The sequence below is a fragment of the Rhea americana genome, unplaced genomic scaffold, assembly GCF_003343005.1.
Source record: "Rhea americana isolate MKP2758 unplaced genomic scaffold, rheAme1 scaffold_304, whole genome shotgun sequence".
NCBI classification, from domain to species: domain Eukaryota; kingdom Metazoa; phylum Chordata; class Aves; order Rheiformes; family Rheidae; genus Rhea; species Rhea americana.
In genome coordinates, this window is record NW_028186429.1 from 425,831 (window position 1) to 443,988 (window position 18,158).

The following is an 18,158-nucleotide window of genomic DNA, read 5'->3' on the forward strand; positions in this document are numbered from 1 at the left end:
CTGACATGCCCTCTGACACCATAGCCAGCTCTGAAACAACTTTTATAGCAGGACTGTCTCTCTCTATCTATATCTAGTTCACCTCTCAGTTGGGATCAGGGTGTTCAGAAACCTTGGTCTTAAGGGATCAGCAGAAAAGAAAGGAACTCACTAGTAACACTTTGGATAGTCCATGATTTTCTATTAGAAACTGTTAGATTTTTTTTCTGTTAGTAATTACAATAATTCCCCTTGTCCCAGGTATTTCAATTAGTACTCTAGTTTGTTAAGAGTAATATTTGAGTATCTGTGCTACAAAAATGTTAAAAGAAAAGAAAATTCAGAGCATGATACAGAGACAAGAAGATAACCAAGTAAGTAAACAGCAAATAAAGGATTATCGTCATTTGTGAAGAATCCATTCTATCAAGAAATTGAAGCAAGGAACTTTACAACAGAAAGCATCAAAACTATCTACTGCATTAAAGAAGAATCTTTTTTGTTCTTTTTTTTTCTTTTTTTTTTGTCAATGGTAGTCTTACCTGAGCTTCCAACAATCTGGGAAACAAACCAGCAGGCAACCTCAGGCTTCTCCTGTGCTCAGCAAACTATCACCTGAAGAACTGATTAGACTTGGCACTGATAAACTTGGTACCCCAGCCTCTTGGGACGTTATCTGAATTTTTACAGTCCCTTATGAGAGGATACTTATGTCCATGTACTCGAGTGAGATGCAATCATGTAAGCACTACTTTACATACCTTCACTTCAGTACCTGGATCTCATATATTGGTGGTGGTGAACAGAGCCTGTATTTTGTGTAACTGATCAGATTAGATAGCATGTGAACGCACCATGGTAAGAAGTGCTGGCCAGGCAGTGCTTTCTAGTGCTGTCCTGCCTTGAGGGCTCTGCTTGGAAGAACAATCTCTAGCCTCAGCTTTCTGCTCTGGTCCATCCTCTAGATGACTCAAAGCCTCCACTCCATGGCCTCTCCTCTCAGGTGAGAGGCTGCACTAGACACRTACCACAACACGAAACCCCACCAGTAGCAGCCTACTTGCCACATGTAAGAACAGCAAAAAGTTCTGGAGAAGAGGATAAAAAATATCAGCTTTGGTATTGACTCTAGCTTTTCTTTAGCTTCTAGCTCCTGCTACTGTTTCTAAAATGTCTGTCTCCCCCAGAGATGCTTAATTTCAAAATAAACTTCTGCATAGTCTTTCAAATAAATTCTAAGGTACTTCACAGGTATAAAATTAAAAAAGGATTCTAACTTCTAGCCAGCATTTTTTTGGCAGTGTTTATCTCAAGCTGGATAAAAATTCCATATTAGAAAGTAAGTTAGCATACAAAAAATAGCTAGAAATATGCTGCAGAAGATCTTTGGTTCCTATGATCCAGAATTGGATATTCAGCATTGCAAAGTTTCTCATCATACTTATCATAGCTGTCAGTGCCAAATCATGAGTGATTCACAGCATCAGTTTTCCATGTATTTATGAAGCAGAGAAAAGTATTCTCCAGCATTTGCTTACAATGCACACTCCTCAAGTGGTAATAATCTCAGCGCTTTACAGCTAACCCCCTTCAAACCAASCAAAGCACACTGCTCACTGGGAATATGAACAATATACACTAATTTTGAATATTTAAAGAACTTTAAGAAATCTCTATGCAAAACCAGAATCTTACCATTAAATCAATTTGCACTGATAAGTGCTCATTTTGGTGACAACTCAGTTTTCTTTCTTTAATCACATTTTTTAAACTCKCATTTTTTCCCTAAAGAACTAATTCAGCTATTGAAAAAAGAGGAATCTGTTTTCTTCCTGCACACAAGTGTTTCCTATTAGATATGTCATGTGACCCCAATTAAAAAACTGAAGTTTCACAGAAATCACTTAGAAGCTAAGCTATTTTCCATATGCTCTCATTACTGCTGAAATTGTGCAATAAGAAAAGAACTTAATCATAACAATGAAAGTTTAGTTCCGTGTAAAAAGGTCTTTTTTAAACTTGTGCACAGAGGCAATTTGATCTGGAAGTTATGCAACCAATAAATTTTGAGCTCCGGTGTGTAGTTTTTCAGTGTCTCTAAAGAGATGTACTTCAAACTAAAACCATCTTTGAACTACTATAAAGAGTGAAGGGGTAAAGAGGGTGAAGAAAAGATAAGAAGAATCTGAAAATGACTTTACTGCAAACACCATTTTTATTTTTTTCTTTTACATTCAGGTAAAGCTAATGGTGTACCACCAAAATGGAGTTGTCTAAAACTTCCTTTAAAATGTACTTCTCAGATGAGAACAAGCATGAGAAATTTAAAGGTAAAAAATGTTTCCTGAGAAAGTTTTTAATGACTTTAAGTAGGAATTTAGACTGGTAGTGATGTCTGAACTGTCACAACTGTATTCTTTCTGCAATGCTGTAACAAATACTGAGTAGCTTGTAAACATTACTGAATGTATGTCAGGTGTGTTCACCAAAGTTTACACAGGACCCTAACTCTTCCTCTGCTTATGGACACTCATGGGTTATTCAGAAGTATGCCTGACTCAAACACTTAACACAGTGTTTTCTGTGTGATCAGGCAGCAGGTRGACTTCACCACCATAAACTGATCACGTGCTTACACATGATCTTAAACTATTTCAGAGATGAAATAAAATACTCTCTAAAATAAATTTACTTTCTTATAGGTTAGGTTTTTACTCTGACATATTCTGAGTTACAGTATCTGCAAAATAATGGAAACAAATAAATTTGTCTAACTTGGAGCCTGAATGTGGAGATAAAAACACTTAGGAAATGTGTAAAGAATTTGTGAAATGGCACCTTTCTAATGTTGTGAGGAAAGTGTCATTTTTTAAGCATAAAAGAGRAGCAGTAACTGCTTGTAAAGAAATCTCTTCTAAAACAGCAAAAGCAACTCAAACAAAATGGAAAGAAACATTAGTGGATTGGAAGAAGAGGCTTACTCTGGTATCTTCACAGAATGCAAATACATATTGCTGAATGGACAAGTCACCTGCCATAAATGTCAGCAACCACAAAAGCTGAAAAGCTCTAGGAAAAGAGATTGAAGAACATCCCCGTATTTCTGCACTTAACCAGGTCTAGCCAGATATTAGCAACACACTGTTGAATTACTTTCATATTTGCTAGAGAAAAGAGGAAGTCTTATATCTGGTACAAAAACCTGATGAGAGAGGAAGCCTTTAAAAATAACTGAGAAAGTGAGGTATTGCCAGATTTAYAGTTCTTTTAAATCTCCAGAAAATTTGGAGAGAATTAAACTTAGGGACACAGACAAAATACTCCTAGGATGTTTGCTAATTAAAGGCATGTACTATATCTAAATGCAGCACAATAAAGTAGATCTTGACCAATTGTTTTATGCCTTTTCCAAAATGTCATTTAGAATGAAAAGTATATATAGGATCTATTGAAAATCAATATGCTGATTCAAGAAAGCTATTACAATTGTTTTCATTTGCAATACAGAATGCACAAGAGGAAGTACAAAAACTCCAGTTGCATGCAACAAATAGACAGAAAGGCCTCTAAAAATTAACATCATAAACATAGATTTATAAGCAAACTGGGAATACAGTGAAAGATTTAAAAAATGGCTTGGCTAGGTAAGAAGCTTCCAGTAGCTCTGCAGATCAAGGCCTTCATACATCAGTTACTATATGGCACCTTCACAGCACATGGCTTTTGAAAGGCAGAGCAAATTATAACATAAAAGCGTATGAATGTGGACATAGGAATGCTTACATGAAATTTATCAAAATGTTGACTGATCCAAGTAGATTTAGGAGACTGAAAAGTATATGAAAAGAAGAAATGAAAAAAGTTGGCAATGGTACACACGATGATGGGAAAATGAAAGTAATATTGATGGTCTCAACAAAAAGCATAACTTGCCTGTATTAGAGCTGTAGATATGAGCAAGAACAGTCAAGTGAGGAATACAAATTTCACCAGATAATAGTTTTCAGGACAGATAAAATTTAAACTCTCCCAACCAGGACTCTCACAAATCACTGCCTTTAAGACTTCCAGCTTCACATAAACCAAAACCTCAGGATGATAAATTTAATCATAAAAATGTAATGGGTTCATAGAATGTAGCCATGATTTTTTTTAGTTTATATTGAATCTGATTTTAGCTCCCACATATACTTTCCATCAAAATACTTAAGTGATTTGAGTATGACAAGTGGAATTGTTTTGAGACCCCCATCAGATGTTGAGTGAAATTATTAATCAAATRTAAGGCTAAGCCTGATAGACTCTAAAATGCTGTATTCTAAGATGAATGTAGAAAAATGAATCAGGCAAAAATACAGATTCAAATTTGGCCTTTGTCAATAGTGACTAAAATTATCACCATTTCTTAATATGAAGAAAATATGTTGATCGATAATSTGACCATCAATCTGTTCAAGGATGTATAGACCTTGAATAAACTCAGGCTGATGATAGGCGTAACTAAGAACCGGTTTGACAGTTTTTGCACAGAAGCCAAGTAATCAATAAACAAACCTTCTCACTCTTTCTATATATGGCATCCAAAAATCCTTCTGACAAAACAATGTAGAAATGCCTATTTTGGTACTGAGTGTACGAACRTATCTGAAAAGCAGAGGATAAGTCTCTGGAAGGGTTGTTGTCAGTCTGGTACCTTTGGCRAACCCTATAGTTACTAATTTTTCTTTTCTAAAGTAAGAAAATATAACCCATAGAAATAAGGCTTAGAAGATACAGCTCACAAATGCTATTTTTGCCTCAATGGTACTTGGAAATTTGAAAACCACAATTGAAGAGAAAGGAACTCTTAAGCCCCTCATTTGAGAAATACAGCATTTCATCTCAGCTGACAGAAGGTTAATAATGAGTTCAGCTGAATCAGAACTAAATTGTCTTCTGCTAAGGCYGCACGAAGTTTGAAATGGTGAGACCAAGCATCCCTTTTCATTCTCTTCATGAGACAGTAGGAAAAAAAATAGAAAGGAATCAGAAGTGTGTAATCATCCTGTTTTTTACAAAAGCAAGTAGTTCTGTGGGCCTGCCAGATGCAAGGGTGTCTCTCAGGGCAAGAGACACGCAAAGTGTATTCAGTATGTGTTCCTTTTCCAAAGAATGAGGCCATGAAAAGATCCTTCTACCTTTAATACACTGTAGATTTAATGAAAGGCAACTGCTATTTTAAGGTTTTATAAGGGGATTTTATAACAAAGAGAAGCTGCAGACACCATCCCCATTACCACCAGGCTTCCATCCTTTCTTTCATCTGTAGCACTAAGCTAGCTCTCAGAAACTTTTTACAGATAGTTAGAGCCATCAAACGAAGGTTAGTTACTCAAAGGCTCAGTCCAATCACGTTCAGCTGTTTTGGCTTAAATTAAATTGATACCAAAATGGTATCTTTTATATTAAAGTACTATAATCATTGTGGCCACAATCCCTCACTAATGTAAGACTTGATAGAAGTAGTAATAATGGTATATGTTACCATTATATGTCAGAACTTATTTTTTACAGAACTGGAAAGCAAAATAAAATTCCCAATTATGGTCAAAATGATAGGAAGATAACCCTTTGTCCAGGGTAGAGACATTTCATCTATTTCATTTTCTTCTCAGCTCTATCAAGCAATGTTGCAGATTCATTTAATGTATTATATGTGTTACATTAGATATTCAGAACTCACAAGGAGAGTTACAAGTCATTTGAAAATTTAAGGTAAAAAATTTTAAGACTCTCATGAAGCCACTGGTGAAACTTAACACAAGAGAGTCAAGCTTTCACTCTTGGTCTTTCTCTTCAGTTATCATACAGATTTTCATCTGGTACTTGTGTCTGTAAGTTGACTGGGACTCATGCTGAAAACATAACTTCTACCTTTACACTAAAAAGTTCTGTAAGTTAAGCTTCTCTCAGCACCATGTATCAGCCACGTTGATGTCATTACAGCAAATTATCTTTCAACCCTCACAAATACATCTGATAAGTTTTGTGAGGCAATGATATGCTCTTTGGCTTTCTGGTGAATGCTGTTTTTGTGGAAAATATTATTTAAGGTCTTTCAGTGCAGAACTATTTTTCTAACAGCCAGTAGTGATGAGGTATATTAAGCTGAACCATGAGGTCTGGATCTTTGCTGTCCTAAAATGCCTACTTAGATTGTGACATTCAGACATGGGGCTTTTGGCTTGCAACACAATGGAGACAAGAACTCTTAGTTTTCTTCAAAAGATTGTCTCTCCCTTTCAGCTCTACAACTTGGTAGCCTGCAAGAAAACTGTGAAAGAAAGAAGGATGTGGGTACATGAAGAAGACCCACAAGACACAAAGGGGTATGAAGTCATGAGACAGTGAGGTGAGGACWGGGGAATATCAAATATTAGAAGCATTAGAAAAGCCGGCGGATATATGTGTTATATATTAGAGAAACTAGGGTTGTACAGTAAGGGAAAAAGGAGTAGTAAGAAGCCATTCTTACAGTGKGGTAGGAAGAAGGCAATCCTCTAACATTTTTTCACAGAATGATATCCAGGTTGCTTTTTGGAAAGCAAATTTTAGTGAATCTATCTTATACTTCAAAAATCAGATACTCACTAAAGTCTGGCCTAAACCATTTTTTTTTCTTTAACATTTCCAACAGTATTTAGTTCTGGTGGAGCTGTGATGCTCTTACTAACAGCTACCCATTTTTTTGAGGAAGAAAGGTTAATGTAGAAACTGTCTTTCCAATGCCAAGATCTTCCTTAAAGTGGTCATGAGCTGGGAATTTGTAATATTGGGAGTTTCTCTTTGATCTTAATCCAGACCCTGTAGTATGAGATGGGTTAAGATCCACTTGCCAAAACAGTAAAGGCATATAGTTAGAAACTGTTACCAGTCCTGACTTGGGTTAAAATTGAAGAACTGAATGTCTGTCTTAATAATGAGGATCTATAAGGATGCCGAATAAAAGCAAAAACAGTGCCTAAACCAGTGCACTGCTATTCTGTGTGAGAACAAAGCCCAGTCTCAGTTGAAATGATATGCCTTTTGTATTAAAAGACCAGTAGAACTTAAAAGTATGTTTTGTCTTTAGCAGAAAGAGGCATTTTCATGTAAAATCTCACAACGGAATGCAGCTAGGTATTCCACCAACTTTCACTGAAACATGTGCATTGCATTATGAGACTTTGCCTCATTGATAGAAAAGCAAGAACATATCTTCTCTGCATATACTGAGAATTCAGTGCTTCTATACAGTTACCAGCAAAGACAATTGAATGAGTGCACAGATCTGTACTAGACACTAGCTCTTAGACGTGATGCTATTAGAAATGCTTTTAATTATATCAAATGAGTAAAGCATAAACGACGAAAGAGTGAACACCTTATTACAGAAAAATATTAAAGGTAAAAAAGACAAAACAGACATGGGAAAGAAAATTAAGTAATGAAAGAAAATGACATGTGCATGTCATGAGCATGTAAATCCCAGAATCYCAGAACAGTTGAGGTTGAAAGGGACCTCTAGAGATCATCTAGTCCAACCCCTTGCTCAAGCAGGGTCACCTAGAGCACATTGGCCAGGACCCTGTCCAGATGGCTTCTGAGTATCTCCAAGGAAGAAGACTCCACAACCTCTCTGGGTAAGCTGTTTCAGTGCTCAGTCACCCCCCCAGTAAAGAAGTTTTTCCTCATATTCAGACAGAACTTCCTGTGTTTCAGTTTGTGCCCGTTGCCTCTCGAAATGTTATTTGAAAGTGCAGTGCTATGTCGAAAACAAAATTGAGAATTTACAAATGGAAAATTAAAAAATCTAGATGTATTAAAAATATGTGTATCCATCTTTCTAAGGCAGTACAATAAATTACTTGCCAATATGAAAAACCCAATCAACAAGGAAAGAAACCAATGAATTAAGAGTCCAGCATTTCATCATCTCTGTTATTAAAAGGTTGTAAAATCTTTAAAATGGCAAGATGTCAGGACTGAGCAAATTCCGTATCCAAGAAAAAAAAATGGGAGATAGGAACTAAGAAGTATTAGCTGTCACTTTCAAAATCTGGCTTAATTTGGGACACACCCCTGAAGACTAGAAAGCAACAATATACGGAAGCACCAGGAAATTAAAGACCAAACAGTTCTCTGCCAGTGGCAGAAAAAACGTTTGAAGCTATTTTAGAGGATCAAGAGGTGTAACATTTATGTACCAAAAGCACTGCCTGGTTAAGAATAGCCGACAGTTGTAGAAAGGGAGTATCATGCCTCATTGACTTTCTGGGATTCTCTAAGGATGCTTCTGTCAAGGTAAATGTAAGTAAGTGCAGCAAAGTGGACAGCACAGGCCTTTATAAAGGAGTGTCCTGCCTGTCTCTGCACTGAGGGCTAAGGTAAGAGCTGAGAAGTCTGTAACTGCCTGATTGCACTGCAGAATGCCCAAATATTCTTCAGCTGGTAAAAGTGAAGGARGAGGATTTCCACAGGGATCAGTGTTGCACTGACAGCTTGTATCTGAGACAGACACTATCTATAAATCTAACCAAGAATACAAAAACTGTACAGATAGCAATAGGTGATAGTGAACAGACATACCTATGCCAYGGAGATCTCCCCTAATGGATCAGATGGAAAACACAGCTTTCTATGTTAGAAGACACTTTATTATACAGATTGTTCTTTTTTTCCTTTTAAGATTTCCCTGAAACCTGAACTCTTTTAACTGTCCCATTATCATATTCCGCCTGGATCATGTGATGGTTGCATAAAAACGTTTACATMGAGAATTAGTTCCTTTTTTTTCCTGAATTAGTCAGAACTGGTTGCTGCAGAACTTTGTAGCCAAATCATTTTATAACGAACTATAATTAGCACAAAACATATTAGATAAGAATTTGAATTGCACTTAGTATTTTGTCCATTGATTAGTAGAACAACAACACTGACATTAGGACAAAATCTAAAAGTTAAGTGCCTAATCTAAGTTAATCATAGTCCCTCTAAAGTCAATGCAGAAAGACAGAGAAGAGTCTTCATAAAGGTAATCCCWCTCCTTTGTCTTGGGTGCCTGTCTTGAAATAGGACAAACCTTGGATGAGCCTTTGTTTGTTACAGGGGGAATATAGCCAGCTAGTTTAGATTAACTGCTTGTTAGACTGATACAGCTATGTTAGGTAACACCCTGCTCAGGAGCAGCTGACAATACCACTGGTAAAGTAGTCAGAGAGAGTCTAACTGGGAGTTGGTTACCTAGATTCCTCTCTGTAGCTGAAAATGAAYTGGAAGAAACCTCACTGCAGTTCTTAACAGAGTAGCCATTTTGTATCCTTGAAGCAGTTTTAACACACACAGAAAGATGCACTCATACATTGGGGAAGCTGAATAAAACAAGGTGTGATAAAATTTGGGGGCAAAGTATAAAGCAGAATTTGTGCCAGTTTCACTAACCAACAAAACATAAATCCCCAAAGACTGGCTTAAAAGATGTGGTCTGTAAGACTGCATTTTTTCAAACTAAAAGAAAAAATAACAGATTCTTAGCATTAATGGCCTGATTTTCTTCTTCAGTCTTCGGTTTGCAAGGATGTTTTTACTTTCTTAATCACAAATAAAGAAAGAAACTTACCTGTTCAAATCACGATGTATGATCGGTTGTGTGAGATTGTGAAGATACTCCATACCTTTGGCAACATCTACAGCAATGATTAATTTAGACTGAAGGTCAAGAGTCCTAAATTTTGAAAGAATTTTAACATTATTCAGAATTTACAGACAGACCAAAAATCATCTGTAAATCATTGTTATCTGCAAATCATCGACCCTTTTAAACTGTGTTAAATAATATAATGTTTTATAACGTATGTAATATAAAAACATATAGTGTAAAATAATAACAACAAAATAGTAATTGAGGTTACTTATTAATTTCCCTTGTACACTAAATRATCTGAATCAAAGACACAAATTTTACAGTGTTCCTCTCACTATTTGTTTATAATGAATAAATCTACATCAGCACAGATTTACTGGTCTTCAGAATTCTCTATCACAACCTCATGCAAATAATGAATAGAATACCTCTTCTGTTCATGAAGCAGGGAAAAGAGTGATCCTCCAGAAATATATTGAGTGACTATAGCAAACTGACTTGGGTCATCTAAGCAAGCTCCAACAAATTGTATAACGCATGGATGATTCAGTCGACAGAGTATGGAAACTTCACGGCAAAACATGTCCACATCAGATTTGGAGCAGTAGGTATTGGCTCTATAGCTTAGATTTTACAGGAGGAGAGAACAGTATGGCAAAAGTATCATTTTTTTTTGTACTTCAAAMTAGGGCATTAACTAAATGAAATGTAGAAGTCTTTGAGAAACTTACCGTTTAATTGCTACAATTTTATTTCTACATCGTCCCTTATATACTTTTCCAAAAGACCCTAAAATGATTTAAAATAAATAAGCATAAAGATATTTCTTATGAACATCAGACATATAAAATGGATGCATCCTTATTTCTGATACCTGAGCCAATAATCTCATGGAACTCTATTTCAGACAGCTGAAGATGGAAATGTGATGGCAGACCAGCACGTAGGAGGAGAACATCTGCCTTTTCTGAAAAAGAAAATTGTTATCTTATCTGTAAAATGCAGGGTCATGAGGAAGGGCAAAATGAAAGTGCTTAACTTCACAAAAAGCATTACAAAATAAAAGATGATTTTCCCCTTGTAAATTGGTTGACCGGTATTCCTCTCTTTTTCTTTCAGGAGCCACAATAAACCCCAATAATAAACACAGTTTTGCAACATTACAGCTGCCTCAGAGTTTCTTTGCTTTAAAATCTTATCACTGATCAACACTGTCCCATTACCATATTTTGCTTGGATCATGTGATGCTGGCATAAAATCATTTACACAGAAAGTTAGTTCTTTTTATCTGATGATTAGTGTTCATTACCAATGCTATCAATGCTATTCCAGGCCCGACCTACTCATCAGTGACATGTGGAATCTGAATTTTGATATGCAACTTAATATACTCAAACATCTCTACCTTTTTTATCTGTATTGTTAAATTGTAGAATTTTATCAGAATATTTCTAAGTGGAACATTTTAACGCTGATACGAAAAGAATAAGCATTTGAACATACCTAGAGTGAACATTTGCAGTTGAAAATGGAAAGGACAATAAAAAATTGTAATATTTTAAAGTATAAATATGTATTTGAATGCTTTGTCTATATGTGTTTCAGTATAATACCATTTATTTTTGGGAAAAAATCCTCTTTTGAAGGTAACCCAAGTATTTTATAGCAGAGTTCAATTAGAGATTTGTTTCCATTTAGAGATTCATATGCATTTCATTAGTACTAATTCACAAACAAACACTTTTCCAAAACAAAGAGGCAAAATTGACTATTTTTTTAAAGTAAATGAAAATAAGAAAAACAGAGGACTTGTCATGAGGARGTGCTGAACACCTCTGCAGAAAATGAAAAGAATCAAGCTAAGTAAAGCTTCCTAAGATTATCCTAGGGAAATGTAGCTGCTGCTTATACACATCATTACATTTCTGAACAAAAAAAATTTAGGAATAATGAATCTTATATAGTACGTTCAGGCTGACAAACACGTTAGGTAAATGACCATAAAACTTAGATTTTCCCCTTGCCATTGAAAATACCTTTAGTCATGCTTTTAATCTTTCCCAGGGGGGATGGAACCGACACATAGGAACCATCTGAAATAAAAGAACAGAATGAATTTTATTGTCTTTTAAGACAGTATTGGCAGCTRTACAGATAAATTAGCAAGGCAGTGATTGCTTAAATAAAAGAGATAAGGGGATGAAAATAAGTGTACACACATAAGCATACACACACATGATTGTGACGTTACATAGCTGCAGATGTGACAGTAATTTGGACATATTTTCACTAACTGCATGGAAAAATATTGACCTTAATCAGTGTTAGAAAAAGGCCTATGTAGCTTTTTATATCAGCTAGAGATTTAAAGGAACTCAGATCAGATTACCTATTTCTCATAAGTGGGTTGCCAGTGGATTTCGTTGTGCAATTCACTGACTAGAATTTTCAGAAGACCTTAGCTTTCAYGGTGTACCAAAAATTTAGTCTCTTGTTTTCTGCTTAAGTGGGAGCTCAGTTCTTTCAAGAGTTATCATTAAAAATCCCACCTGGATACGTTGGCTTCTTCCCAAAATGGATTCTAATACATGCATAAACTTGGTCTCCTGTGAATTTACACATGCTTGAGCTTTACTAAATCAAAAACCTGGAACATGTAAACTACTCTGTAGAGTTGAGCCTGTAGAAATCAGACTAATCCTGCTAGTGACTACAAAATTCTTCTGATTCTGTGGCTGGAAGAGCAATGACCTGGACAGGCTGTAATGTATAATGCAAACTTTCGCCTTCTCTGTAGACAGCATTCTCAACACACTGCAAGAAGTTAYAAGCTTATCTCACTGCTTGTATTAATAACAAACACTTCTCCTGCCATTTGGCATTTAACTGCCAATAGCAATGAGTATTTTTGTAACAAAAAGAGTAATTAATTTTTCCCAAGAGGGAATTAGTTATCTAAAAATATTAAAAAGTATGAAGGGGACTGAATATAGAAACATACTGAATTGCAGTCATCAAAGAAACATCAGAGATAGACAGCACAAAGAGAATGGCTAAACACAATATTAAGTATGTGAAAAGGTATGAGGAATGATTACTAAGGAGTGATCTTCATTTCATAGCTTTTTGCTTTTCTTTCTAGCAAGTAACACAAAGTGACAACTCTGTTTTAAGATAAAGGAAGAATCTTGACGTAAATGAGGGATATATGATATCTAGAAAATGATGATTCTCATGTCACTAATTTTCTTTCTGGCAAACAGAACTGATTCAAAGCTCACTGACATCAGTGGAACATTCCCAGAGACTTCACTGGTCTTTGGATCAGACTCTTCAGTGAGAGAGAGAGTGATTTCTCAAACCATACCTCCTCCAGGCTGTGAGTATTCATTACACGGTGATTCATCCTGAGGTCTTTTATAATGCTTCAGAAGGGTCACAATGGCATCATGACCTAAGGGGAAAAAAAGAAAAAAAAAAAGGATATATATGAATTTGAAGATAAGCTCAATAGTCTTGACTTAATTTTCATATATTGATTTATAAAAAACAGGTGATTTTTTTAAAAAATGAAGAGTTTGTCTATTTATAAAACATATAAATAAAGGTTCAGTAACATTGATCAGAAAAATAACATGATTCTTAACTACAGAAATACAGGGAAATACCTGTTAATAAAAACAAGGATGTCTCCACATAACACTAGAAAAAACACTGCTATAGAAATCCTAAAATAAAGATTGAGAATAGTCTTCAATAAGCCCTACAAGGCCAAGGCAATGGCTGTAAATATTTACTTTCTGATGTCCTAAACAGGACAAAATTTGTACAGCATATTGCAGCAAACAAATGCTTTACTCATCATTCTTCATTGCTGGGAAGCAGAAAAGAGCACTACATGCAACAAACTGCTCAATCTCTCAGATTTTTGATGCACAATGTTTGAGCACTTGGTAATGCTCAAAATTCTGTTGAAAACTTTTCAAAGTTGAGTTTTCCCTCAGTATTTTTGTACATCTTGCCACTATCAGCTTTTTCTTAAAATCTATGGTTTTAATACACTACAGTGTTTTTTATAATAAATACTGTTGTAATGGATTTGGAGGAGGGAAGAATGTCCCCAAATCCTCCAACTTTAACTTGCATTTTCCCCCATCCACTAGAAAACATATGGGAAAAAGAGCATCTTCAATTTCTTGCTTTGTACTCAGCACTCCTTATTCATACACCCATGCCAAAAGAAAATGTTCCTGTTCACTGCTTACAAAGATGAGAATAGGCAAGAAAAGAAGAAGAGATGCATTTGGAATGAGGTCATGATGCTTTCATCATACACCAGATACTACCTATCATTTCAACAGCTCTCTTGGCTCCRTTTACTTCGAGCAGTTTTAATTTCCTGCCAGTTCAATGGCACAGTTTGTTGTCGTTTCTTTGAGGATATTCTTCCTTAAGACTCTAATGAGTGCAAGCTTGTTGGCTTACATTGAGCACAAACTAGCCAGGGAAATGTCAATAGGCTCACAAGTTACAGAAGGCAATTTTGCTATAGCTTCTAGAGTCTTTCAAAAAACTCACAACAGCTCTAACAGAATCCACTTTATCATTTTACTCATTATGTTAGAAGTGTTATATTCACTGAGATGATTTGTGTGATTTAATTTATGAAAAGAAATAAAGTGATACTTGTATAAAAGTGGCTGATAATTTAGTGCAGTAGTTGAAAGTGAACTATTTCTGTCTGTAACATATATTCCCAAAGGAAGAATAATGGTAACTGATTAATCAAGATAATCTGCAATTTACTCTTGTGTTTAACTTTTACTTCAAATGGGCTGTCCGTAAAATTTCCTCCAAAACCTGCATCACACAGCTATTAAAAAGTCTYAATAGACCATTATTTACTTAACTATATAGAAAGAGTAACCAAGCATTATTCATGTATTTTCTGACAATTCTTATCACATAGCAGATCAATAATAAACCAATAAAATAATCATAACTAAAATATATCAGAAAATAGTAACTGTCAATAAGAGCAACTTATCACAGCCTGCTCATCCTTCTCTCTTCTAGTTCTGCCATAATCACTTAAAATACTCTTCATTAAGTCATTTGCAGGATATTAAACATTGCTGGATTCAAAAGCATTATTTCTTGCAATGATTCTTCCAATCGTAACACCTAAATTAGTCATGAATGCACCATCAGTAGAAAATACCTTTTTGAACAGTCTTATGCATTTAAAATCAAACCCCAAAACCCCTCCACCCTCTCAGAAAAAAACAAAAACAAAACAAAAAAGAAAACAAAAAAACCCGGCTCCAACTATTAAGGGTATCAGAGGAAATAGAAAAGGCAGGTAAGCTTTTTGCTGCCTCTCATCCTGTAATCAGAATCAAGGTCCTGCAGGAAAGGAGTTCTGCTGGCTCACTAAGCTGCCAGGGATGTGAGCTTACAGCAAAAAGTGTGTGTACATTTGAATATTTCTCTAAACCAAAAGAATCTACATCAAGGAGAGGTTTCTACTGATGGGAGCTTTCTGGATATTCTAACCCAGAGGATGTTTGAACTAAACTTTAGAAGTGTCGTCAATTATACTAACATGCAAAGAAGAGGGTCACTTCTTCACCAAACCCATGAAAAGACTGCTTAAATAGCCTTCTATAGTCCAGAAGCACGGAACAGTACTATCAGGAAGAATAAAGGTAAGGGTGGTCCGTATAGTCAAATAAATAACATGGCTATCAATCACAGATGAAATTCATAAATGAATGTGAACATCCAAAACATTTCCAGGAAGAAATAAAGCTTTTATTTGCAGAGAAAACTGAAATACAAGCAAGACAGAAAACTATTACATTGCTGTAATTAATACAGACTCACAGAATCACAGAATTGGTAAGGTTGGAAGGGACCTCTGGAGATCATCTAGTCCAACCTCCCTGCTCAGCACGGTCACCTAGAGCATGCTAGACAGGGTTGCATCCAGGTGGACCTTGAAGATCTCCAGAGWAGGAGACTCCACAACCTGTTCCAGTGCTCTGTCACTCTCACAGGGAAGAAATTCCTCCTCATATTCAGGTGGAACTTCCTGTGKTTCAGTTTTTGCCCACTGCCTCTTGTCCTGTCGCATGGGGCAACTGAAAAGAGTTTGTCCCCATCCCCTTGACACCCTCYCTTCAGGTACTTATAGACATTGATAAGATCCCCCCCTTMGTAATATGCAATGAACATACAGAATAGTATAACAGGAACCATGCAAAACACCCTGCTTTAATTCATATTTGCAAGAACTAAGGATTACTGACTCTGATGCTTAGCTCCTTGCAGTGCCTTCTTCAGCAATAAACCCAAAACTCCTCATGCACCTACCAGAGGCAAAAATTGCTTTTTCTGAACAGGCTGCATGTTTTCATTTAGCAATATATAAATACTCTCGTCCCTGAGCTTGTGTTGAATCAGTTTAACAGAGTATCTGAGAAAAGATAAATGTAAGGACTGTTTTTTATAAACCTTGATACCAGGCACTGGAAGCAGACGTTAAGAGCTCCTACTCTATGCAGGATGAGAGTTTATTTTGTACTGTTATCTCCTGGTTGTACTGTTCCATGGATTTTGCAGCAGAAACTAGAAAATTGAAATACCTTTCTCATAAGCCCACATCAAACAAGTCTGCTCATCTTTTTCTCCACTAGACCTGCTGGGATCACAAGCCACCAGATTCATATCAGCTCCGTTATCCAGTAAAAACTGTACTAGACGAATATGACCATGATAGCAAGCACAGTGTAATCCTAGAACATTAGAAAAGGAAAAAGTCACTGTGTAAAGCACAGTTTTCAGAACATTGTAACAGGATTAGTAGCAACAGCTATAAAGCGCAAAYTGATTTCATTGATAATGGAATATACTATCAAACAAACACCTGACGCATTAGATGAAAATAAAATAGTATGCCGCAAAAAACAATCTATTGCCTGCTACATAGCATATGCCATCATTTACTCTACCACCTGCAAATYACATTTAACAACTCTGCACGTGAGGAAAAGCAAATAGAAGCAAAGAAGACTTACTTTTTTCTTTGCCTAGAATAGATAAATGGAGGTGTGCAGCTTTTCAGACACTACATCCTTTCTTGCCAGTTTGAACAAAGCCTCTCTCTCCAATCTTCCTTCTCTGCCCACATTTCCATTATGACTCTTTTTTTTTTCCTTCTTGTTTTCCAAGCTCTTCACAATTGCTCTGTCCACTTTATCTTTACTTCTGGCTGTACATCTCCCRTATCTCATTTTTCCATAATTTTTCTTAGAACAGATACTTTTATCTCCTCTGCCACCCCCCCCTTCAATATCATGATCAGTACCTGAAATACAATGCAGTCAACACAAATCCTTTCTCCTATGTCCCACTGAAGTTGGAACGCTGGAATCCAATTCCAGTTGGAATCTAGCTGGAATGCAGAGCGATGTTCTTGCAAAGACCACCTGCAGCTCACTTGTTCTCTACATTGTGCTAGGTCCCCTTCAGGCATAACCCTGGGAGATGCTCCATGCCCTGAACAGGCTCTGCTGAGTAATGAGAATACACAGTCCCCAGAAGAATACTTAGGTCTAATTCTTAAATCTGCTTAGAAGTTTAACTACAGGAAAATCAGCTTACATCAGGTTTTTCTATTCATATACAATCTAAAGAGCTTGACACATCCTCACTGAATTCTCATCACTTCTATGCCTGCTTGCAAACATATTCCAAATGAAAGGTAATGGGATGCTGATCATCAAATTGCTATGGGAATTACCTTGGAAATTCTGATTGTGTATGGTTTCCAAAATTTCTGGTGCTGGTTTGATATGTACTTATATACAATAAGCATCATGATGTTACCTGTATGTCCATCTCTTCCCTGGTGATTGATGCTTACAACATTCTGGTCAAGAAGAAATTTTACAAGTTCTATGTTCTTTCCATAGGTACAAGCACTGCAAAAATACAGGGAAAAGTGAGTATTAGTCCATGAAAGAACAAAAYACTTAGATAGTCAAAGATTTCAAAAGAATTACACAAAGATAAGAATGGAGTAACATAGTAGAGAATCTTTAGAAATGTGCAAATGCAAGACCAATGCACCAAAGCAAATATATTCTTTTCTGTTGTTTCAGAAACATTCCAATTACTCTTGTAAAAATTAATTTTGCCATGCAAAATGAATACAATCTGTTTTGCAAAGTGCTTCTTAAATAACACTTTACAGTTCTATAGCATCATGAACAAATTTTTTTCTGCCACCTTACTTCTAGGTTAGAACACCTAGAAGCTAGCAGGCATAACAGATTCCAAACTCAGCTTCCAAACTGGACATAAAGAGGAATCTCTATTCAAAAAGGTACTGATGAAACTGATGTCATTCCAACATTTCTTGCTCTCCCTTCCTCTCTGTATACTTACTTACTATCTGGTTCTACCTCTTACTTATGAYCTGTCCTGTATCTCAAAGTATAAACTTAACATCCA

At 36.0% G+C, this 18,158-nt stretch overlaps 1 protein-coding gene across 1 annotated transcript in view; it reads right to left on the minus strand.

Moving 5' to 3' along the window:
- TNNI3K (TNNI3 interacting kinase) overlaps positions 1 to 18,158 on the minus strand; it is a 109,542-nt gene that overhangs the window by 57,484 nt on the left and 33,900 nt on the right. Inside the window, exons 10-17 of the mRNA XM_085309826.1 lie at positions 17,532 to 17,626; positions 16,289 to 16,438; positions 13,009 to 13,095; positions 11,678 to 11,734; positions 10,515 to 10,607; positions 10,372 to 10,429; positions 10,069 to 10,263; positions 9,617 to 9,721 (exon numbers count right to left, since the gene is read on the minus strand). Of these exons, the coding sequence (XP_085165952.1) occupies positions 9,617 to 9,721; positions 10,069 to 10,263; positions 10,372 to 10,429; positions 10,515 to 10,607; positions 11,678 to 11,734; positions 13,009 to 13,095; positions 16,289 to 16,438; positions 17,532 to 17,626 (840 nt within the window). The remainder of the gene's footprint in view (positions 1 to 9,616; positions 9,722 to 10,068; positions 10,264 to 10,371; positions 10,430 to 10,514; positions 10,608 to 11,677; positions 11,735 to 13,008; positions 13,096 to 16,288; positions 16,439 to 17,531; positions 17,627 to 18,158) is intronic.